The sequence below is a fragment of the Cynocephalus volans genome, chromosome 1 (genome assembly GCF_027409185.1).
Source record: "Cynocephalus volans isolate mCynVol1 chromosome 1, mCynVol1.pri, whole genome shotgun sequence".
Classification (NCBI taxonomy): domain Eukaryota; kingdom Metazoa; phylum Chordata; class Mammalia; order Dermoptera; family Cynocephalidae; genus Cynocephalus; species Cynocephalus volans.
The window spans coordinates 117737954-117761546 of record NC_084460.1 but is presented as its reverse complement, the minus strand read 5'-3'; the positions used below and the strand labels follow the sequence as shown (position 1 = coordinate 117761546).

General features: G+C 51.8%; 1 protein-coding gene across 1 annotated transcript in view; it reads left to right on the top strand.

Annotated features, from left to right (window-relative positions):
* Positions 1–22824, top strand: part of XXYLT1 (xyloside xylosyltransferase 1) — a 173126-nt gene extending 150302 nt beyond the window's left edge. The window contains exon 4 of the mRNA XM_063106636.1: positions 21362–22824. Coding sequence (XP_062962706.1) covers positions 21362–21758 — 397 coding nt within the window. The 3' untranslated portion in view covers positions 21759–22824. The remainder of the gene's footprint in view (positions 1–21361) is intronic.
* The last annotated feature ends 769 nt before the right edge of the window (positions 22825–23593 follow it).

Sequence of the window (23593 nt, the reverse complement as noted above, 5' to 3'; positions counted from 1 at the left end):
CTTCTCCTCTGCCACTTTTTTTTTTTTTTTAATTGTGGTCAAATATATATAACATAGAATTTGCCATTTTAACCATTTTTAAGTATACAGTCACTGGCATTAATTCCATTCACAATGTACAACCATCACCACTACCTACCTCCAAAATACTTGCATCACCCCAAGCAGATGTACCCATTAAGTAATAACTCTTACTGTACTCATTAAGTAATAACTCCCCCCCCCGCCCTGTCCTCCAGCTACTGGTAACCTCTAATCTACTTTTTGTCTCTATAAATTTGCCTGTTCTGGATATTTCCTACAGTATTTGTCTGTCTCCCCTGCCACTCTTTGCTGCCTGTAGGCCCTGGAGCTCATTGGTCCTCTTCCCGCAGCCTTCCCCACCCCCGACACTGGGCCTTTGGGACTCCGTGGGTCACTCTTCCTGTTCATCACTAAAGTCGTACTCACTACAGGCCTACCTTGGTTCTCCTCAATTAGCCTGATCTTTCTCTGTCTGGAACATTTGCTTTGAAGCTTTCTTTCTGCCCAAACGTGGCTTCTCTGTGTGTGTACGGGGCTATTTGTGTGAGGGTCTTTTCTCCACCCACACTTCCCTGGTGAATCAGGATTCACTGTGCCATCACACAGGGCTCAGGGCTGGGTTTTGTCATAGCAGATGCTCACAAGGCACTCACCGTGCACTGAGAGGCAGTAGAGGACAGTACTGTAAGGGGAGGCACTGGGACCAGGCTGCCTGGGTAGGAATCCAGGCTTCACCACTTACTAGCTGGGTGGCTTTGACTAAACTCCTTAACCACTGGAAGCCTCAGTTTCCTCATCTACAAAATGGGGATAATAATGGTACCCACCTCACAAGCTTGTAAATGAATTCTAGTACGTAAATGCAACAGTGCTTGTATGTGCAGGCACACGATGCTATCTAAGTATTTGCCATTATTGTTGCCATTATTGTAACCTACATCACAAAGCTTTTGTGATGATTAAATGAAATAATTCAAATAAATTGTTTAAAATGTGGCTGGCATGTAATTAGCATTTAGTAAATGTTAGCTATTAGTATATGTGTGTATGTATATGTTAGTACATCAAAACCAGCTCAGCACTGAGACTGGTCCAGATGCTGTCTCCAACTGGTCTTATGTAGGGGAATGGACCACCCCAGGGGCAGATAAAAGGAAACAACCTGTCTGCATTTCCAGAACAGAGAAATGGGAAGCCCCGGGAGATGGATGCCAAGGGGAGCTCCTCGTAGGGATGTGGTGATTCCCAAGAGCAGCCTGTATTTGGTCGTGTTATCTGAGTTCACAGCACAGTCTTAGCATTTTCACCCTAAAACTTTTTAAATTTGGAAATAAATCATGTGAATTTGAATTCTTGCTGACCTCGGGGAACAGATCCTCCCATTCCATCTCAGTTCAGAAGACTAAGTGCGCTTTACTGTTTATGTGGGTACCTACAGTTTTAATCAAGATTCTCATTTTTTTAAACCTATGGAAGTAAAGTTAGCTGCAGTGAAAACCAAGCATTACGAAACTTGTCTCTGTGCTCTGATTTTAATTTCCAGTTAAAAGAAACCTCAGCCCTGTTTGTTAAACAGTTGTGTGAAATATTACCGGGGCATGGAGAAGGGCTGGGGCTGGAGAAGAAGTGGCCTCCTCGCAAATTCACACCTCTTCTGAGGAAGCGAGGACTCAGACTAGATGGGAAGTTGAACTCCGGTTTCCTGAAGACAGGAAATATGTGTGTACGTATGTGCGTGCGTATGTACCTGTGTGCGCACACTTGTATGTATGTATGTGTGTTCATGTGTGTATATGTGTACATGAGTGTGCACGTGTGTGTTGGGGGATGCACTGGGAACCGAGCATGGTTTTCAGGGTCACCTGTTGTTTCTCTCTACATGGAGCCCTTTGAGTGCCATGACTGCACCACTGTCACTTGTAGTGCTATCTCTCTGGCCACACATGTCCTCCTGCTGGATGTGGTGGGGACCATGCCAGAGGGATCCCCCAGTCTCCCCGAGGTAGTCCCAAGCTTGGCAGGTACCCTCTAAAAGTATGTTGAAACAGCATAATTTTCTGCTTAAGGTCACAAGGGTTGCTTCTGTCTGTGTGTGGAGGGTGTGGTGAGGCTCAGGTGAAGACTGGATTTCAGTAAATGCTTGCTGAAGATAGAGCCTCCATCAGTCTAATTTCTCCTCTTGCCTTGCTTTAGACCCTAGAAATGACACTGCTGTATGTCATACATTGAGCTGGCTCTCCTGCACCCCTAGTTTCTCCTCAGAAACAAGCAAAACCTTCTCTGAAGCTGTTTGAGTTCCTGTGGGCCAGGAAAAGGGACAGGGAAGGAGGGGTTTGCTAAATGGTTCTTCCCAGCAAGACTTGGGTAATGTGGCTTCTGCTGAGCTTCTGACCTGCCTTGAGAATTAGACTCATGAAGGGGGTCAGCAGGGTCCCCTCCAGTGAAGGCTGCCCTGCCAGCAGATGAGCAGGAGCAGCAGAACTTGGGGCCTGACCCAGGGCTATGCATCGTTGCTGCTGCTGCCTGCAGGCCCTTTCTCAGTTGTGGCTCCTCCTGGGAGCTATCAGGCATCCTTGCTCATGCGTAAGCACACAAGGAACAAAGTCAATTGAGGAATTGCCCACCAGTGTGACCTGAACAACGCCTTTCCCCAACACCACGTATGAGCACTCAGAGCTGGATGTGGAGGCCCCCTGCCCCATTCCCTGATCATATGGGGCACAGGTTCCATGTATATCTAGTACTAGACAGTGGAAGGGAAGGGAGAACTCACATCACCCACCACCTGCTGTGCACCCTGGTGTTCATGTGTCATTTCCCTTGTTCTCTGGCAATCTGCTGAGCCATTATACTCCCCGTGATTACAGGGGAAACTGAAGCAGAAGGAAGAGAAATGGCGTTGGTGAGTGCCCACTGTGTGCCAGGGACCGTCGGGCACTGCATCGCCTCATGCAGTCCTCACAACAGTCATGGAGGTGAGATGGTTAGTTCTGGTGGGGTCGGGGCTGGAACACAGTTCCACTGACTTGGAGTCTTCTCGCTACTCAAAAGTGTGGCCTGTGGGCCAGCTGCTGCGGCATTGCCTGGGAACTTGTAGCAATGCATTTCAACCAGAGCCCCAGATACAAATTTCATATGCACGAAAAAGTCTGTGAAGCACTGCTCATCACCGAGCAGCCCTGACAGAACAGAACCCCGGGAGGGGACATGGGGGTAGAGTGGGGCTGAGAAGACCTTCCTGGAGGTGGACTTGAGTGAGCTGCAGAGGAGGTCAGGGAGGAGAAACCGAACTTTCAGATCAGAATGACATCAGCAAATGACTTCTCGGGCTGTGCAGAGAGGGGCGCCTGACTATGCGGCCTCATGGTTCCTACCTGTGAGGAAGAGCAGACAGCACCGCTGGGGAAGGATGACATAAAGACGGGAAAAACTGTCACCTACACAGGCCTCAAGTCCCCTCATGCAGAGACCGGGGCTGCCGGGAGGGGTGGGACTGTGGCACCTCTCAGCTCTCTCAGTGAGCCACTGCACCTGGGAAGGCCTTCTGAGGAGGAGGGTCATGAATGTGGAATAGAAGGGCTCGGCTGGGCAGAGGTTTCTTGAGATCCCACTCGTGTCCAGCTCCGTGCGAGGTGTGGGGAGGAGTCCCACAGCTGCGCTCCTGTGTCAGCGTTTGTGTCTGGTCAGAAAGAGGGGAGGAGGCCTGCTTGGGCCACTCTGAGCCTGCGTGCATCTGGGCAGGCGTCTATTGGTCTTGGGCAAAAGGCCAGGCACCTCCAACGAGGTGAGGTGGCAGAGGAGACGCCGGGCAGAGGAGACGCCGGCTGGCCGAGGGCGTGCGTGCAGGTTTGTGCCGGGCTGGCTCATGAAGTGGGCCTCTGCTGGGCCTGGCCTGGTTCTGCTGGGTGGCCTGTTTCTTTTCTTCTTTGCCTCCTTCCCGAGGTGTGTCCACAGCCGAAGCTTCTCCATGCTTTTCCCTCAGGCTGAGACCTAGGAGGAGGGGAGGCCAGTGTTGGAAACGCTGTCCTTCAAGTTTCATGGCCTTCCCAGCAAGAGAGCCCTGCAGGTTCCACGCAGGGCAGAGGAGGGACTGCTGTCCTACCGAGACTGGCTCTGACTCCTGCTTTGGGCGCACCAGGGTCTGTGGGCATGCGTGCCTCCACCGGACGTGGGTTGGGTGAAGGTAAGCTCCCAATTAGTCTGGGTGTGGTTTGGGTCAGGACCCTTCGTTCCCTGGTCAGCAGACCAGCAGACTGACCTGCCATGGGAGGGACGGCAGAGAGAGGGTGGCCAGGAGCCCCCAAGGAGGCCAGAGAATTCCAAAAGAAAGGTTCTAGCAGTAGTGTCCAGCAGAACTGCTGTTGGTTTTGGAGAATTCTAATTATTTTTCTCAGGTAGTGGCTTGAACTAGCATCTAATTTTAACTCCAACTTTGGATTTTAAAAATTCCACCCATCACGTTCACCCAAATCCCAGTAACAGTTGGCTGTTCTGGGTAAGCACAGGCCCCAATGCTTCATCCTTGACAGAGCTGAGAAGTTGTAGGCCCTGTCTGCAGGGGACCTGATTTCCTCTTCTGCATGCTCTGCCAGCTCCAGACAGCCCTGGGCACACCTGTGTAGACACCTGAGTAAAGTGCTGGGTAAAAGATGGGGAGGGTGGTACAGATTCTTTTCAGCCTTCACAGGGAGTATCCAAGGCATGCAGAGATTCAGGAGAATCATCTAGAAGGCCTGGAGAAGAGACTCAAGTAGAACAGATCCTAGGAGGAGCCAGAGGGCACATTCCAGTTTAAATGGGAAAAATAATCTCCCTAGAAAATGGGCACAGTGGGGAAGAGAGGCAGAGGAAGAGCTCGGGGCCTGCAGCCTGATGACGGTGAGGTTGGCCATGGTCCAGGAGAAGCAGGGAAAGGCAGGGTTGCTGCAAGCCATGCAGGCCAGCAGCTCCAGCCCACTGCCTCCCCAGCACCCCAGGCTGCTGCTGTGTTGGGAGAAAATGCACAGAGGCAGGAGGTGCGCACAGTGCTGCCCCTGAGGTGGTCTGGGACTGTAGGAGCACAACTTGAGAGCCACAGAGCCACAGCACATCTGAGCTGGGGAGGCCTGGGAGACCAGTCTCCTGGTTGTACAGGTGGGAGAACAAGGCCTACACTCGGGGAGTGGGCTGGTCAGGGTCACTGTGCAAGGCAGTGACAATGATTAAAATAGCTGTTGCCATTTATCCCCTAGCTGGAGTGCTCAAGACAGAATTCTGGATGCCGAGCTCCTTATCCTCCTCCATGCCCGGTGTCCATCAGTCCTCAGGGCCGGTTGTACACCTGCTGATTGTCTCCTGAACCCTCTGCTTCTCTCCATCCCCAACGCTGCCACCCTCCTCCCCGGGTCACTGCCTCCCGCACATCTTGCCTCTCCAGCTCTGCCTCCCCGGCCCCAGTGACCTCCCTCATACACAAGCTGTCCTGCTTCAACCCCTGTGTCCCCTCAACATCAAAGTCAGCCCCCCCAACCTTCCAGGCCTGTCCTGGGCTGACCCCTGCCCACTGCCCATCTCGTCTCATACTGCTGCAGCCTGGCAGACCCTGCCCAGCCTGAACCGCTTCCAGTTCCCACGCGGCTCACTCACGGCCTGTCTTACCTCTTCACCTGCCTGGCTCTTCACCTCAATGTGGGCTTAGACACCAGTTCCTCCAGGAGGCTTCCCTGAATCCCCAAGACTGGGAGAGGGGCTCTCTTGTGGCATCTCAGAGCTCCACGAAGGCAGGAAGCATGGTTATCTTATCTGGTGGTTTCTTGTAGGGTCTGGAATGGTATTTAGCACGCAGTAGGTTTTCAGTAAGAATTTCTTGAATTACTGGATGTGCCAGGCTCTCCTCTGGGACTTGTCACAGCATATGTGATCTTATTCAAGCTCCCTAAAGCCCTAAAGAAGATATTGTTGTCTCGGTTTTACAGATGACTGTAGCTCAGAGAGTTTAAGTAATTGGCTGTAGGTCCCTCCTCTAGGAAGAGGCAGGACTGACACATGCACCCAGCCCCTGCTTTTGTTAAATAGAATTGGACAGACGCTTCCCCTGCAGGGCTCTGTTCCCTGCTGAAATGCACTGGCATGCTTAGAGACAGGGGCAAGGGCTGGGGGGCAGCTGAGATTCCAGACCTGGTTACCTCTGATGAGTTGTGCATTTTCTGAACCAGACAGTTCTGAGAAACCCTTGGTAATGTTGGTCCTTGACCCAGCCTAGCATGTTTGGGATCTGAGCTGGCCTGTCAGAAGGACAACTTTCTTCTTTTTCTTTCTTCCGGGTTGGGGTGGGGGGGAAGAGATGGAGGGAGGGAGGGAAGGGGGAAAATAAGTTAAACAACAAAGACGATGTGGTAAAGTGCCTAGCTGTGGGCCTTTGGGGCACACAGTGCAGGCAGCTGTGTGGGGATGCCAGTGGTGGTGGTGGTGGTAGGGGGGGATGGCAAACTGGAGGTTTGGGTGGGCTGGAGGCCGGGTCTGTTTTGCTCAGGTGTGCTCTGTTTACACAAATGGCCTTGAATGCAGCTGTCCCTGTGCACAGGCCCTGGGCAGCCCTTGGATGAGGAGAGGCTTAAAAAGCCAACGGTGGGTCTTTCTGCATCTTGGCATCACAGAGTTGTAATGAGGGCTGACTCCGGGAGGCCTGCACAGTGCAGAGGGCAGAGGTGAGGGGTGGCAGCTGCCGTAGGGGCTAGCCCTGGGTGGGGGAAGAGGCTGCTGGCTCAGCTAGTGCTCACAGCCACTGTGCCATTGCCACAGCCAGGGGGGCATGAGGCCAGTAGAGGCCTGAGAATATTGAACCAAACCCTGGACCAGCCTGAGCCCATGTGTAGGAGTGATGAGTGGTCTCATCACTTCAGCCCTGGACTCTGCTGTCACCACACACAGACTGGCCCATAACTGCTCCTGTAGCCCACGGGCATGGCAGGGCTCCCAGCCATGAGTGAGCACATGGAGTTCAGCTGCCCTCCTCTCTGACCGCACTGCATAGCTCGGGGCAGGGCAGTGGGACTCCATGCGGGTGCCAAGCCACCATCCCTGGGAAGGGGTGGGGCCCAGGGGCAAACACTGTCTCTCCAAAGCCTATGCTCCTCTGAACAATTCTGCAAGGGCCTCACTAGGCTTCCTTCTATCCCCAGCTTGAACTTTCAAATGGCAATAATTTCTTTTCTCACTTGACCTCATGCAAGAAGATTCAGAGTGCTTGAATAATGTAAATCCCATGGGGAATGCCTTTTTCCTTGAAGGTTACACCCACAGGAGGACTTTGCAGCCACTCCAAGAAAATGCAGACTCTGGATGTTTCCAGAATTTTGAGAGAATTGGGGTGTGGCTGCCTCTCAGGCCTCCCTTTCTTACCCTCAGCTTAGACCTCCGGCTGGAGCTGCTGTCTCGGGCACTGTCACAGAAGCTTCCCTGCTAAGAGCCACAGTGTACCATCCCTAGCATCAAGTCAGTGTGATTGTCCCCACTAGGGTGGGCCCTACAGGACGAGGACCTTCTGTGAGCCCCCTCGGAATCCTCAGCGCCCTGCGCATCCCCGGCCCCGATGAACACGACTGAACAAATGTATGGGATGGAGCCCCGTGGTTTGGCTTCAGAAGCCGATGGATGGCGTCCTGTGATTGTGTGTAGTGGTGGAGTTTTGCCGAGAGTGCTCTTGGGTAGTTAAACTCATTGGAGTATGGCACATGAAGAGAAGGCAGCATGGACTGACTCATGGATTTAGGGAAAGAATTGGAGGTGCTATGACCTTTACAAAGAGTGTGGCTTTCTCATCAAGAATATGGAAATCAAAACAAAGCAAGCCGAGGCTGCCATCTCACGGGCGTGAGAAAGGCCTTGTGGGGCCCTAGTGTGTGAGCTGTTGTATCTGGGTTTTTCCCAAGTGATCTCTGTCGGTTTCTTCAGCTAAAGATTTTGGTTCTAGGGTGATGCTGGAACCTTGGGCAGGGAGCGCGCTGGCCAACCCCTGCCGTCCTCCTGCTGTATACCCACAGCCCGCTCGGTGGTTGGAACTGCCTGGTGAAATTCAGACCCCACAGCCTGTCTTCTGCTCCATCAGCCAAACCTTCCTGGAGAACCAAGGCCCCTGCGAATCCATTCTCCGATGTTATTTCTCACTCTAACTGAACTTAGTGACAGCAGGGGAGAGCAGGGGAGACTGAGAGCCCACCCTGTAGGTCTTCCACATTGCTGGGCCTCTGGACTTAGCCTTGCAGGAGGGCTGTGTGACCACGAGCGCATCACTCAAGCTCTCTGAGCCTCTGTTTCCTCATCTGTAGAATGGAAAAGGTACTGACCACAGACGGTTGTTGTGAGAAATTGAAATAATGTGTGTAAAGCTGAGTAAAGGCTCCACTGAGTGGGGGCAGCCGTTCTCTCCCTTCTGTTATTTCAGGCATGGCATTTCATTCTAATAGGCTTTGAACAAATATTTATTGATAACTTGGGTGTATGGATGATCCTACTTCAGAGGAGTTGATAGGGCAAGAGGCCTGTAGTGTTGGGAAACCCGAGCAGAGGCCCCGGATCGTCTTGGTGGGGAGGGAGCAAGCTGAGCTTCCTGGCTGAGGCCTGGAGTCTGTGCCACCTGCTCCTGTTGGTGGGGAGGGTGTGCCCGTGGCTGAGGGCAGGGTCGGAGAGATCTTTCTTTCTTCCTATTTGGACTCCCACAAGGTTCCGTGTTTTTATGCTGAAATGACTGAGGGACAGAAGTCCTGGGAAGACAAGGAACTTTTGCTGCCCTGCCTCTTCCTCCCTCCTGCTCCTGCACAGATGCTCAGGTGGTGGCACCAGAGGGAGAGAGAAGATGGGCAGGGTCAGCAACCATCTGTGAGCTCCCAGGGAGGGAGGGCGAGGGTTAGGCAGAAACCAAGGCCAGTCTTCCCCTATCTCCTCAAACCTGTACCCACAGACACCCCACAAAACAAAACTAAGAAGGACAGAATATGCACAGTGATCGCCCTGTGCGCCGCCCCTGGACACACACAGCATGCTGCTGAGGTGCTTGTGCATGGAATCTACTCAGATGCCCAACACCGGACAATGGTGAGGCATTGTCGACACATGGAAATGAGTTTTGAAACAAAATCAAGTAACCAAAAAAAGCAATCTACATTGGACTCAGTGGTGGCACATTTAAAGAGAGGTTAATCACTAGAGTTCAGTGATCATTATGTTCCCTCGAAGTTCACCCCCAAAAGCTTCATGGACAGTAATTCCTAGTCTTGGCATAGAACTGTAGGCTCTCAGAATGGAAAGGGATCTTTGGCCTCATGAGTCCATTTAACAAGGACAAGAACTGAGGCTCCAGGAGGGGAAGTGACTTGCCTAAGGTCACCCTTGGCAGAGCGAGGTGAATTGGGTTCAGGGCCCACTGCCTGCTGCAGGCGACAGAGGGAAGTGTGTGTGCTTGGCATAGAGAATCCATACTGCTTCTCACTGAACTTGACCTGCATCCGTGGCTTCTGTGATCTCACCTGAACTTGTGGAGCATTTCGCTTGCATTATGTTATAAAATCCTCTCAACATCCCAGTTTAAAGTTGAGAAGCCTGAAGCAGAGAGAGTGTTAGTGCCTTTTCCAGGGTGGTAAGCAGAAGACCAGGATTTGCCCCCTTGGAGGGGACTGCCTGCCCCAGAACCTGCATTCATAACCCCTATGTGCATTGGTCCTTTTTCTTCAAGGCAGTAGAAATCCAGTATATAGCTGCCTCCCTGCCCTGCCTTTCCCCTCTCCACAGGCTGACTGCTAATCCTGGGGATGGGAGGTGGTAGAGCTGGGCCCTCCCTCCTGGCACCCATAAGCATTTTCCTGCTGCTTCCAGGAAGCATTTCTCCAGTGGCCTGCCCAGGGCTATGACAAATCCAGAGGGTGCAGCAAGTATTAGCATAGAATTTGTCTAAAATTTGTAAGTGGCTGTGTGCAGTGTATGCCACCTATTTTATGACTGTTTTCAGGATAAAATGATGTTGTTGATATTTTTGTGGTTCTCATCTCTTTATAAAAATAATGAAAATACTCTTGTTTTCTTCAGAGTATCATCCTGGAACCAGCACCATCAGCATTCTTAGGAGCTTGTAGAAATGCAGCATCTGAACAAGAATCTGCATTTTGACGAGGTCTGGGTCCCATGTCAGGCTCTGCAGACAGGGCAGGTCTGGCCACCGCTTCCCTCTACATGATGCCTTGCTCTGTGCCTGACGAGTAGGAGATCCTCAGTGTTTGTGTCAATGCACCAATGACTTTTTACTTTAACCAATATCCTTGCCACAGATGTGTAGGACAGTGAGCAGGGACAGCCAAAGTTGAGGTCGACTTACATGGAATGGGGATGCTCAGATTTTTTTCTTGACTTGAGAAAGAACGCATTTGCTATGGCTCCACTGCCCTTGCAGACAGGAGCAGTGACATCCTGTCCCTGTGTGCCTTTGTGAGCCACGCCTGCATCTCTCCTCAACCTCTGGCTCCTTCTGTGATAGTGAAGGGTGCTGGTGTGGATTGAGTTTAATTGGGGACACAAGGTTAAATTCCACACATACCCCCACCACCACCTTTACTGCACACACCTGCGTTCTGCTCACTGTCCCGGAAAACTCCCCACCATGTGTCCTGAACACTCTCCCCTGTGACCTCTAGTGCTGTGGGGCTGTTGGAAGCAGTGAGCCGATTCTGAAGGTGACTCTCTCTGGCTTTGTCTTCACCCTGATGAAGGTCCCTCCCCTCTGCCTAAATTCAGGGAAAGGCAAGGAACTGAGCCAGCTCTTGACCACCCAGACCAGGCCATGTGCACGCAGGTCCTCACCACCCCTGGCCTTAGGCTCTGTGGTTCTTGGTTGGGTCCTGGGGCTCCCACCAGAATTGAGCTGCTACTTATGAGTGATGGACAAGCCCCAGCATGTGGAGGCTGGGGGGTCTTTTAGGGCCAGCTCTGAAAGAGCGTTGTGCAGAGGGCTGTGGGTGTCGCTGCGTCAGCTTACACCTGGGCCCTTTCATTCCTAGCCTTTTCCACCTTGGGCATCTCATCACAGACGTCGACTCCTGGGCTTGCAGGGACAACTCTTCTGCCTCATCTTCTCTGTCCTTGTCAGGTCTCTGTCCTTACCAGGTCTTCCTCTAGTGAAGAACCTGTGGCTCTCAGCTCACTGGGCCCAGGGCACATTGTCCCCTCCTCACCTGCCTTTCTGAGCTATGGCGCTACCAGCTTCCTTCAACATTCTTCCCTTTAAAATTCCTACCAGCTTGTTTTAGATGCCCTCCCACATTTATTCATTAATCCATTCATTTAAAAAATATCATTTTTTAATTGTATGATTCCATTTATATGAAATGTCCAGAATAGGTAAATCCATGGAGATAGAAAGTACATTAGTGGTTGCCCAGGACTGGGGTGAGGGTTGGAGAGAAATGGAACAACTGTTAGTGGACACAGAGGTTTTTGGGGGGTGATGAAAATGTTCTGGAATTAGGTAGTGGTGATGGTTGCATAACTCTGTGAACATACTAAAAATCACTTATGTATTTTTGAAACGTAGTTGGTTGTACACATCTGTGGGGTACAGAGTTGAATATCAATACCTTTGTGATGTTCAGCGTACTAATTACTCTGATTTAAACATCACATAATCCATCCATTTGAAGCCCACCTTTCTGCAGGGCCCTCTGTGAATGAGATGTAGGCCCTCAGGACATAAAGATGGATATGACACATTCCGGTGATCAATCCCAGAGTCCCGAGTCACTCATGCCTTCAGCACTCTGGAAAATCCTTTTATTCCTCTGTATTGATTCCTGATTTTGTTACCCGGGGGACTCATAAACTATTCTATCTTCCTCAAACCCTTATTTGCACCCCGTCCCCTCTTCCTCCATTGATGACTTCCCCCCTTCCTTTCCAGAGCCTTTTCAGTGTCCCTAACACCCACCTCACTGCCGCGTCTTCTCACCTCTGTCCCTCTCTGGTCTCAGGTGCATCCCAGGCTCCCCTCTTCCTGGCAAATCTTCTGCCTGGCTCCTCTCCTCTTCTGACCTTGGGCAAATGTTTTATATCTCTCTAACACAGTTTCCTCATTAAGATGGAGATGATAGTATTTACCTCAATTGGGTGTTAAAACATGAGAGATAAGGACTTAAAACTGGACCTGGCACATAGTAAGTACTCGCTAAATATTAGCCATTAGCATTATTATCAGTCCTCGTGTACCCCCTAGTGCTGAGTGTCCGGCTCCTGGCTCTCTGTCACCTCCTGTGGCATTCCAAGTTCTCACCCTCAGCTTGTGATGAGATGGGGGGGGGCGGGGTATGTGTGGCATTTAGACTGGGTGGAGAGCCAGGAGGATCAAGGAGAGGCTGACACGATCTAGAGAGTGGGGAGAAGTGGGCACCAGAGATTCCCAAGGGGCTGACGAGCGGGTTCCATGGAGTGAGAGCAGGACGTTGCCATCAGAGAGGGATCTCAGTTCCCAGTCGCTGGAGAGCTGAGTGGGCAGCTCCAGTGGGGTTTGAGGCACCTGAGGCCCAGATGAGGGAAGGGCCATTGTCATGCCATTGAAATTACTGAGGGTGCCTGGGATGGAGCAGAGGAAGGGGATAGGGATGCTGGGCAGTGGTGACAAGCAAGGAGGTGCCCAACTGCTGGTGTAGGGCTGCAGTGGATGGAGAGGAGGGCGGTTCTGGACCTGGGAGGGGGGTAGTGTGCATCCCTGAGGCCCGGGAGAGTGGCGGCAGGACTTATCTTTACTTGGAGGAGGTATTGAGGTATTTGGTACCCTCTGGGGTGTCATTCTGTCCAGATCAGAGTGTTTGAAGGAGGCAGAGAATGGGCAGTTGATATCAGTAAGTGGGTTCGAAGGGCATTAAGCGGGGAGAGAGGCCCAGAGAAGGCCTGGATTGGGTGAGGATGGGAGCTGGGGAGGAAGGCTGGAGGCATTTTGACTGGGCACCTGGGTCACAGGGCTGAAGGACAAGAAGCTGGAGTGGGCACAGTGACGGGAAGGTCCCTGTGTCTCTGTAGCTCCTTGGGGGTTCCTGCAACAGAAAAAGGGCTGGCGCTCAGGCTGTCAGTGTCGGGGACAGGTGGCTGGGTACTCCAAGGTCCTATATCTTTCTTGACTCCTCTTCCTTTGCCCCCTAAATGTAAGGACTCTCCAGAGTTCTGTCATGCCTTCTTTGCTCTCTGTCAAGCCACCTACTGGGCTTTTCCATGCCATTGTTTTTGCTGGCACATGTCCAAGACCAAGCAGGACATCCCCCTTTTCCTCCTGCCAGCCTTGCCGTTGCTGTCACTGTCTCCCACCTCCCATAGTGACCCAGGCTTGACACCCTTAGAGCTGTCTGCTGGTTCAGATCCTCCAGTGACTCTTGCCCCATCACCTCTATTCCTTGTCCCTCCCCAGTTCCTCAATGTGGCCCTCCCAGGGCCTAGCCCAGCTCAGGTGCCGACATGCTCTAGGGCTATTTGTGGGATTGAGTGGTGGTAAATTCCCGGGTCCCCACCCACCTGTTTTCAGAGCCCCAGGGCAGCAGGTGTGGGAGGAGGACCATGTGGCCAAGATGCTCAGGCAGGCTGGGCATGGGGAACAGCGAGTCAGGAGACACGCGTGCTCCATGGGGATGGAGCCTGAAGCTTTGGGGAAGGGCATCGCATACCTCTGAAGGCACAGGGCTGCAGCCTCCAGGCCCTGGCTGTACCATGCCATAGGGAGGCCTCAGGCCAACCAACTGCACCAGAGAAAAGGTGGGTATTTGGAGGGCCATTTTGCGGCAGGTCAGAGGCCTTGCCATCAGGGTTTTTCGCCCTCTCTGATTCCAGCGCTGTGCCAGGTGTTGCTGAGAGATGGATTAGTCATAGCTTGTCCAGCTTTGGATACAAGGCAGACAGTGTGGGTCACTTTTATCATTCCAGACTCCTGAAGCAGGAAGCCGTGTTGAAACAGAAACCTCTAGATGTCTAGCTGGGTGGATGAGGTGCCCCCACACCCTGAGAGGGGCCCGGGCAGGGAGGGACATTGTAGCCTCAACCCTTCTGTGGCTGAGCACCCACGTGACAGTCAGGGCCACTCCTCATGGGCACAGTGCTGGGCAGCATCTGTGCACAGCTCTATGGGGGAGTATCATCCCTGTCCCACTCCCATGTCATTGCCAAGCAAACCACGGCCCTGAGAGGCCTGGTGACATACACAGCCAGCCCTCGAGGCCGGGCCCCGGCTCCAGACTGCAGGCGCCCCCCTCCATCTCACGACTGCCTCCATTGGCGAGTTCCCATGGGGAGCTCATCTCCCTGTTGGCCACCAGTGTCTTGAAGGCAGGGAGGTGCTACTCTTTTCCTGTCTGTCAGGTCCAGTAGGTGCTCTGTTAAATATTTGGGTGATTGCTGATTTCTTCTCTCAACTCAGTGTGTTCTCTGTTGCATGTCTCAGTAAGAACTAGGAGACATCACAGTGTGGGCTTTTGGATATCTCTCTGCAGGCTGCCCAGGGCTGCTCCCCGCACACATGTTCCTGAATCCTTTTGCTTTCCCTTGCAGCTTGTGTGTCCACTGACACCTGCCGCCTCTGTGATCCTCCTGGACAGAAGCTTCCGGCCCATCTTGGCTCATTCTCTCTCTGCCCATTGGGAGCAGCAGGGGTTATGGAATTTGCCGAGAGCAGTTCTGGACCCCACAGGTGTTCTCAGAGCCTGTGGACAGTGAGAACTAGGTGAAGATGAGCTGGGATATTTTTCTCCATTTTTTGAAGAGTGTTATGGTTGAATTGTGTCCCCTAAAATTCATATGCTGGAGTCCTAGCCCCCAGTTGTTCAGAATGTGACCTTTTCTGGGAATAGGGTCATTGCAGATGTAATGGTTAAGATGAGGTTACACTGGAGTAGGGTGGGCCCCTAATCCAATATGACTGGTGTCTTTATAAGAAGGGGAGATTGGGACCAGGGAGAGCACCGTGTGCAGATGAAGGCAGAGATCAGGGTGATGCCTCTACAAGGAATGCCACAGATTGCCAGCAAACCACCAGAAGCCAGGAGGTGGCAGAACACACTCTCCCTCACAGCCCTGCGGGGAGCCAACCCTGCCCACACCTTGATCTTGGACTTCCAGCCTCCAGAACTGAGAGGATCAGTTTCTGTTGTTTAAGCCACCGAGGCTGTGGTACTTTGTTGTGGCAGCCCTAGCAAATGCCCATAGAGAGCCCTGTGGTCTTGTAGGTTAGCACGAGGAGTCCACTGCACAGGTCATAACACAGAGCTCTCTAGAAAGCCTGGCACATCTAATGGAGACCCCAGTGCAGTGTCATGACTCTCTCTCCCCAGCTGAAGGCCCCAGTGTGGCAGAGTTAAAACAAACAAATAAGCAAAACACAACACAGACGTTGGGAACACATGCTGCTGAGTTCCAATTCCTGTAATGTAGTCTTCTCTGTGACCCTGTGTGAGTGTCTTCACCTCTCGGAACCTCTGGGTGGGGGGTGGGTGGCAGTGCTGTCCTGTTTAGTGAGGTAAATGTCTGTTCAGCAGATGTTACCTCCTGTCTCCTTCCCCTTCTTGCCTAGCCCTTCTTCCAGGTCATCTCACTTCTCTGAGCCCCCATTCTCTCAGGCTGGGGTGGGTGGCCCAGAGATGCCAGGAGTTTGCAGAGCAGGGGCATTTGCATCCTCCAGTGCAGGGAAAGGCTCCAGAGAGGCTGGAGCGGGCAGAGGCCCTGATGCTGGATCCTTCTGGAGGGGAGAGGGCGGCGGCTGGAGTGGGAAGAAGGCTTTGAGGAAATCCTCTGCAGCATGCCTCCCCTGCAGGGTCTCTGGTGGGTCTCAACACACCAGACGTCCTCTCCTGTCCTGCCAGGCAACCTGGTTTCAGCACTGGGGACTAACCCCAGCTCCACCTAGGTGCCTGCTCAGCCTGTGAAGCAGAAGGCCCTGCCTTGCCCCTCCCCCTCCCCTTGCCCTCCTCTCTAAGTTCTGGGGCTGTTGTGGTTGGGAAACTCAGTTGCTGGCCTGCAGGCAGGGCTGGTGTTTGAAAACAAACCCATGTTTCTTGTGAGGTCTTCTTGCCAACAAGGCCAGCCCATGCCTTCCACCTGCTTTATGTTCCTCCTGCTGCCCTGAGCAAGGCCCAACAGTCATTAGGCATCTGGCTCCCCTTCCAAGTACAGGCGAGGTGAGCTTGGAGGAGGGAGTCCCCACCAGATCCAAAGCACAAACTCTGTGCCTCCTGGAAGGCTGGCATTGTCTGAGCAGTGCTGCCTCACCTGGCCATGGGGCTTAATTTGGGGGGTGGGAGAGAGCAGTTGCCTTTTCTGAATGGAGGCACATGTGAAAAGGGATAAATTATTTGCCTGGGGATGTGGGGTTGACCTGTCAGCAGTGTGACTCTGGGTAAGGCAATTTTCAAGACTCAACTTTCTCTTCTGTAAAATGGGGACATGAACTAGGAGTCTCTAAGAGTCTTCAGGCTCTGGTTGACTGTGGTTTTAGAAGGGGCCCCTCTTGGTCCTACCACTAATGGCCCAGTGACTTTGAGAACATTGCTTACCTTCTCTGTCTAGCAGAAATGGAAACCTAAGCCTGCTTCAGGCCTTGTTATCAAGAGAGCCTAATAAGTGTCAGTTGTGACTCTTGCCAGGCAATAAGGAATGCCCCAGGGAAATGGACAGTCTGAAGCTTTGCAGTGGCCCCACAACTGCAGGAAGCCCATGCCCTCTCCAGTTGGATGCCACAGGTCAGTGGTTCCCATATGCCTGTGCCACAGAACTTCAACCTCAGCTCAGGTAGGACCAAGTTACAGTGTCATTGGTCTGAAGTTACACATCACCCAGCCAAGTGGCAGGATGTCCAGACAACCACCTGGCCAGACCGTCCCCAGGTCACCACAGAGGACCTGGGGTGGAGGAAGTACTGAGCAGCCAGTGAGCGTTGCTCTTCACTCCTGGCCTTTTATCTCGGAGGACTGGAAGACAGGGTCACTTGCAAGTCAAAAAGAGCTAATTGGGCCTTGTGCCTACAGATGGGCACAAGAGAAATAGTGTTTCCTGATCCAGCCTTTGCTGATTAGGCAGCACAGACGGTGTGCTTCCAGCCTTGCTTGCTGTTGGTGACTTTGCTCAAGGCCGAGGAGGGGCAAGCCACGGCAAGGCCACACATGATGTTATCCTTATGAATCTTGGACCGAAAATGGAGCCTTCTTTGCCTGACGGCCTACAGCTTGAACTCAGCCTGAGTCGGCACAGGCTTCTAGAACCTTCCAGGGGAGCCTTGTGCAGACCGCCCAGGCTCAGTATACATTTCCATCCTCTCTTCTCCATTCTTGGAGGTGAAAGTGGAGAACTCTGAGCCTCAGGAGCTGAGAAAGGCCAAGTCAGGAGGAAAAGTCAAGCAGAGTCAGAAGCAAAAGGGTCTGTGGTTTGGGGTGACAGGAGGAGGAGGAAGGGATTGCTTATGTGTTCTTTTCTGGGGAAGATGAGCTTTAGATTCTCTGGCCAGGGTGTCCACTTGAGAGTCCTTATGGAGTGACCTTGGCCATGATCATCAGGGAAAGACCTCAGGGAGGATGTGACTTTGCTTTTGGAAATTATTTCAAATATCTCTTTCCTTAAAGATGGGTTTTCTTCATGAAAACGAATTCACTAGTTTTTTAGTCTTTTAAAATAATGATTAATTAAGACATACTCAGTATTAAAAAACGTAGGAAATTCACCATTCATAACTGGAAGAATGTGCTTGAAGGGTCATAATTTGTATTTTCCCAACTGGCCTCACTGACTTCTGGAAAGACCCGGTATTTACAATGGACCATCTTCACAGGGGCTTGATTCCTAGTTGAAATTGTTTGCAAAGGAGGAAGAAACTGTATCCCCTACAGTGTAGATTTCCAGGTGACCGTGTAGAGTGGGAACAAGACTGTACACAGGCCCAAATCCAGACAATTAGGGCAAGATGGATGGATTGTGGGCATGGGAGGCTAATCAGAGAAATTTCCAGAAGCTCCAGGACCCAGAATCAGATACCTGCATTCATACAAATGTTTCCTGCAGCCTCGGAATGTGCCGCTGGCAGTGTCCCTGAATATATGTGGTCAGCTCAGGGCCCCGTGAGGAAAGAGCAGGGGTCTGGGGGCCTCACTGACCTGCCTCAGAGCAGCTCTCGGGTCTGACCTCTGCTAGTGAAGTGTCAGCGGCTGTATCACCCAATGGTCTGGTCCCCAGTGTCCCTGTCCTTGGGGTGTGCCAGCCAAATTCAGGAATAAGATTGAAATCTAAGTGCTGCTCCTTGGAACATTAGCCCATGGAATCTGAGGCAGTCGGAGATAAAAGGGCCCTCAGAGATCAGAAGCCCTGCCCTTGACAAACTGAGGACCTCTGTTCCCTCTCTGTTAAAATGCTGGCAATGTTGTCCCTGCACTGTCAGGGAAAAGGAGCTAAGGTAAAGAATGTGAGAGGGCTTTGCAGCCTGTGCTGTGCTGTGGTACGTGAGGAGCAGGTGGCACCACGTGGGCAGGCCTCGCGTGAGCCCTCATCCTTTCCACCTCCCTGCATCATTCTCTACCCCAAGGTGTCATGATGGCTCCATGAGAACCAGCTGGCATGAAGGCCGGAGAAACCCGCCATTCCCCTAAGCGACCACTCTGTTTTTCTGGGTTCATTTTGGGATAATAGGAACGCTTTGAACAGGGCACTCTGGAAATCATTTTGTGCTTAGAGAATGACTGGTTCCTTTTCAGGCTGTGTTTCTGCCTCAGCAGACACACTGGGCACCTTGCATTTCCAATTTCCTGTTCCTCCTTTGCTTCTCCTTATAAATCATAATGTGCTGATGCCCTGGACCAGGCTCTTCCTGGCTCTTTATTATAAAATGCCTCTTCGTCCTGATTGGGTGGCACTGCTGGGCATTATGTTCCCAAAGAGCCAGCTGGGTTATGGTCTCCCGGGAGGATGTCTGTCCTCTTCTCTCTGCCTCTGGCCCCATCTCCTGAGCCAGCAAGCTCTTGCAGCAGACAGGGAAGATCTAGGGAGCCTGCCTGTTGCGGTTGGTAAGGGTTCTGGGGCTGTGTACCGCCTCTGTGCTCCCCAGCCTGCTGAAGACATGAGTGTCCTCTTTGTGGTTCCTTGCTCCTCTCTCGACCCTGCAATAGATCTGGCAGCGGCAGAGTCAGTGCCCAGTGGAGCTGTAGGCTCAGCAGCAGCAACTCTGTGCCCTCACACTGTTCTGCTCTTTGCTTCCAGTGTTGAAGTCTGCGTGGTCTGGCCTGCATCTACCTTCCATCATTCCTTGTCAGTCCCCTTGTCTTTCCTGCAGCCCCGCTGTTCCCTGTGCCCTGCCAGGAGCTGAGGAAGAGAGGCCATGGCAGTCCTGGGGAGGCTGCACAGACGGCACCACCGGGGAGGCCGAGCGCTCCCTCTTCTGGGTCCTCTGGGGAGTAGACATTGGCCGGGGGGCTTGATGGAGTGTGAGTGGTCCAGGACCTCTGCAGAGCTTCTCTTTTTCTCCCTTCCTTGGGTCTCTCCTCCTTCCTGGTAAATGTTTCTGCTCTCACCCCTCGAAGGTGAACCAAGTGCCTGACATGAAGCGTCCATTGCCCCTAGTCAGAGAGTCCCTCCTCTGCCACATTGTGGTGGCCCAGATCTGTCTGGTGGGATTTTAGCCTGCTTGTAACCTGGTCTTGAAATTAACCACTTGGAAGAAATAGGGTAAAATGAACAAGCAGTTGCCACTGCATCCCACCTCTGGCCGATCCCATCACTGCAGGCTTTTGTATCTAGAAAGATGACAGCATCTCACTTTCCTTCAGAAGCTTATTTTTGCCAGGTTTGTTATCATCAAGCAGGCGCCAGAGCTCTGTTCCACTCACAGTCCAATTACAGCAAAACTCAAACAACGAACCTGTGTATTCCACTTGTAGGGACTGTCCAAAGGGAATGCTTTTCCCCTCGGTGGGATCAAACTCTTGGCGCCCTTTGTGATACATGAGACCTCAACAAAGGCTCTCTATTCCCCAACACGGAGAAATGTATTGGAGCTGGAAAATGGACCCACTGTGGGCCACCCTGGGCCAGGTCTGATTTTATTTCCCCTGTGCCTTTCCCTGCACCACACAGATCCTATCCTGTGATTGCACAGGGAAGCATCTCTGCCAGGGACCAGAGCAGTGGCGTCTCCAGGCTGGGGAGCAGAGTCGGTGCTGCCCTGAGGCACTCCCCATGCAGGGACCCCTCCCAGCCCTGCCCCTTGCCCATGACAATCGGCCTCCATTTTTCCTCCCTCCTCCAAGTCCAGGTACTTCTGCTGTGACCTCATCTCTGTGGATGTGGGCTCGGGCTCTCTCTGCCCCTCCTCCTGCCCATCCCTTACAGCACACGCAAGACCTTGATATTAAGGAGGTCGGAGAACAGTGACCAGTGCTCTAACCATGCCACTCCCTGTGGGGGGAGGGTTTTAGTTCTTTCTTCACTTCTCCAAATGTAAGCATTTGGATAGAGGACCTAGAGCAGTTTCTCTAGCTGTAACAGCCCATGCACTCTGAACCTAGATCGGATTTCTAAATCTGCCTAGAGAGCAATTGAAACTGAGGTGACATTCCCACTAAAATGCCACAATCCTCCCAGACTTTTCTACAGCTGCTTTTCACTAGCCCGTGGTGTGTGCCCTGAGCCATCCCAGTCCTCCAGTCCCTGCCCTGCTTTCAGAAATGCTAGACTTGGAGTCTCAGTGAATAAGCCTTGTTCTAAAGCAGAAAATGATTTTGTTTCAGCCTGGGTTCAGCTCCTCTGTCTTCGCCAGGTCACCATTCAGAATTCCTTTCCCGCTTCTCTCCCCTCTCCCTTTGAAGATCACAGACAAGGACAAGGGTTAGTCCCTGCTTCTGCTTCTTACTAGCTGTGCGACTTTGGGGGAGTTAGGTGGCGTCCCTGTGTGTCAGTTTCCTCAGCTGTGAAATGATGCATCATCTCTTAGAGCACCCATCTCTTAGGGCTGCTGTAAGGAGTAACTGAGCCAATCTGGCACAGTACCTGGTACACCCTAAGTCTGTACAAATGTCAGCTATGACGAGGACAATGACAGTGATGATTATGATGATGATGTCATTGTCATCGTTATCCCGAGGTAGCAGAGAATGATGGAAAGGACATGGGGCTTGGAGTCCAGAGTCCTGGGTTCAGGTTCCAGCTCTGCTGGTGGTATGATGTAGATTCTGAACCTCAGAATGTCTTGGTTTCCATAGCCATAAAATGGTCTCTCTCTCCAGGGGGGTCATGAAGACCCAGGGAAGCAGGGCTGGCAAGCTGCTTCCCCCCACACACCAGGCTAAACCTGCCCTCTCTCCCTTCACAGGCACACATTCTGGCAGTTCCGCCATGAGAACCCCAAGACCAGGGTTGGGGGCCCTCCACCTGAGGGGCTGCCCGGCTTCAACAGTGGAGTGATGCTTCTGAACCTGGAGGCCATGCGCCAGTCCCCGCTCTACAGCCGCCTGCTGGAGCCAGCGCAGGTCCAGCAGCTCACCGACAAGTATCACTTCCGTGGCCACCTTGGGGACCAGGATTTCTTCACTATGATTGGCATGGAGCACCCCGAGCTCTTCCACGTGCTGGACTGTACCTGGAACCGGCAGCTCTGCACCTGGTGGAGGGACCATGGCTATAGTGACGTCTTCGAGGCCTACTTCCGGTGCGAGGGCCATGTTAAGATCTACCATGGGAACTGCAACACTCCCATCCCAGAGGACTAGGCACCTTCTCTCCTGCATGCCCTCAGGGCTTCTGGATCTGGGGGAAGGAAAGGGGCGCCTCTGGGACAGGCCCCAGGGTGGTGTCTGATCTCCTAGAGACACACTGCAGGGACAGTCTTTGTGACAAGGTGCTGCAGATCTCCCACCCAGCAGGTCACTGTCCTGAGGCCACCCAGTGAGGACTGGCCTGTGCATTGCTGGTGCTCAGGACCTGTTTCCTCCAGGGGGCCTTCAGCCCTCCAAGGAAAGGAGATCCTTTATAGGTACTGGCCTTTCTTGGACCAAATGTAAATTTCATTTAAATGGACAGGCTTCCATTTTGCAAGAAAGAACAAACAGTACCACTGTAGCTCCCAGTGAGCTCTAAACGAGTGAACCGGGGCTTTGACAACCAGCCCAGAGGTGAAGCATTTATGGGAATGCCGACCTTCCATGTACTCGCCCTCGGAGGTGTGTGCGAATTCTCATAATGCTCACTCACAGCGCTTGGTGCAGGTTTAAAGATCGCCACCTCTGGGGACAGGCTTCAGGGCCAGCTGGGGCCTGCGTAAGAAAACTAGCCTCATTATTGCACCATTCACAGCTTTTATCTCCTGGCTCCATTGCAGAGCTGCATTATTCCTTATTCATCAAGTCCAGCTCCTGGTGACCAGACTATACTCGGCAATCAAGGCCACCATTAAAGAACAGAGACTGGTCACCCTGAAGGACATGAGGTAGAATTGTCTGGATTGAGAAGATTCATTCCAAAGAGGAGCCCAACAGTTCATGAGTGTAACCATGTGGGCTTCAAAGGGGTGTCATTCAGAGGCTTACAAGCATTCTTGTTTCTTTGTTTAAAAAAATCATCCTCATTACTTTCTTATTGCACCCTGGCAGACCCTATACCTTAGTAGAAATTAAAGTGTCACTTCTTTATTTCTTCTTCTGATGGGTCTCCTGTAAGCCAGCTGCAAACACGGAATCCCTAGTGGTCCATTTTGTATAGTCCAGCTGAAGCTCTTGGGGGAGAAATGTTGTGGGATTTTCATCTTATTTTATTTCAATGTCATTTACTTTTTTATTTCTTTTCACCATGAGTGAGACTAGCTAATAAATAGTCTTCAAGAACACAATGATTCATCCTGTTTTTCTCTAATCACAGTTTTCAGCTACATGAAGGTTTTGAATCAAGAGTTTAATCAATGTCCTTCAACACCCCTCTCACCCCCCATGATTAAGCTAAGTGTGCTCATAGCCGGTTTCTAAAGAGCAAAGGGAGGGCATTTCTGAGAGGGAGGCATCGTTGTATTCAGTTCAAAGTAAAGAATCATTTCATTCTCGGGACTGGCAGGTCCGTCTGCTCCTGGGAACAAAAACAACCCATCCCTTCCCATCCTTCTTATCCCACACTGCCCGATCACATCACTCCCCGATGGAGTAGAGCACATTTCTCTCCTAACCCTCTGCTGGCACAATTGGTCTGTTCTCTTAGTTACTTGATCTCCGATTTATGGCTACCAATGATTAAATGCCTGCTCTGTGCCAAGCATTGTATGCTATACAATATATAGCTATCAATAGTACTCATGAAAACCTCATGAAAGTCATTCCATTTTTAAAGTTCATTGTAACAAAATATGAGAAATGTGAACAGAGAGTCATACACTAACTACATCGTTTATTGCAGCATTTTTTTAATGATAGAAAAAAATTGGAAGCAACATAAAATGTTGAATAGGGAAGTGGATAAATAATGTATGCTACATTCATACTATAGAATACTTTAGGAGCTAAAATCTTATTTTTGAAGAATATTTAATGCCCCTGGAAATGCTTAGTAATGTGTCATTAGG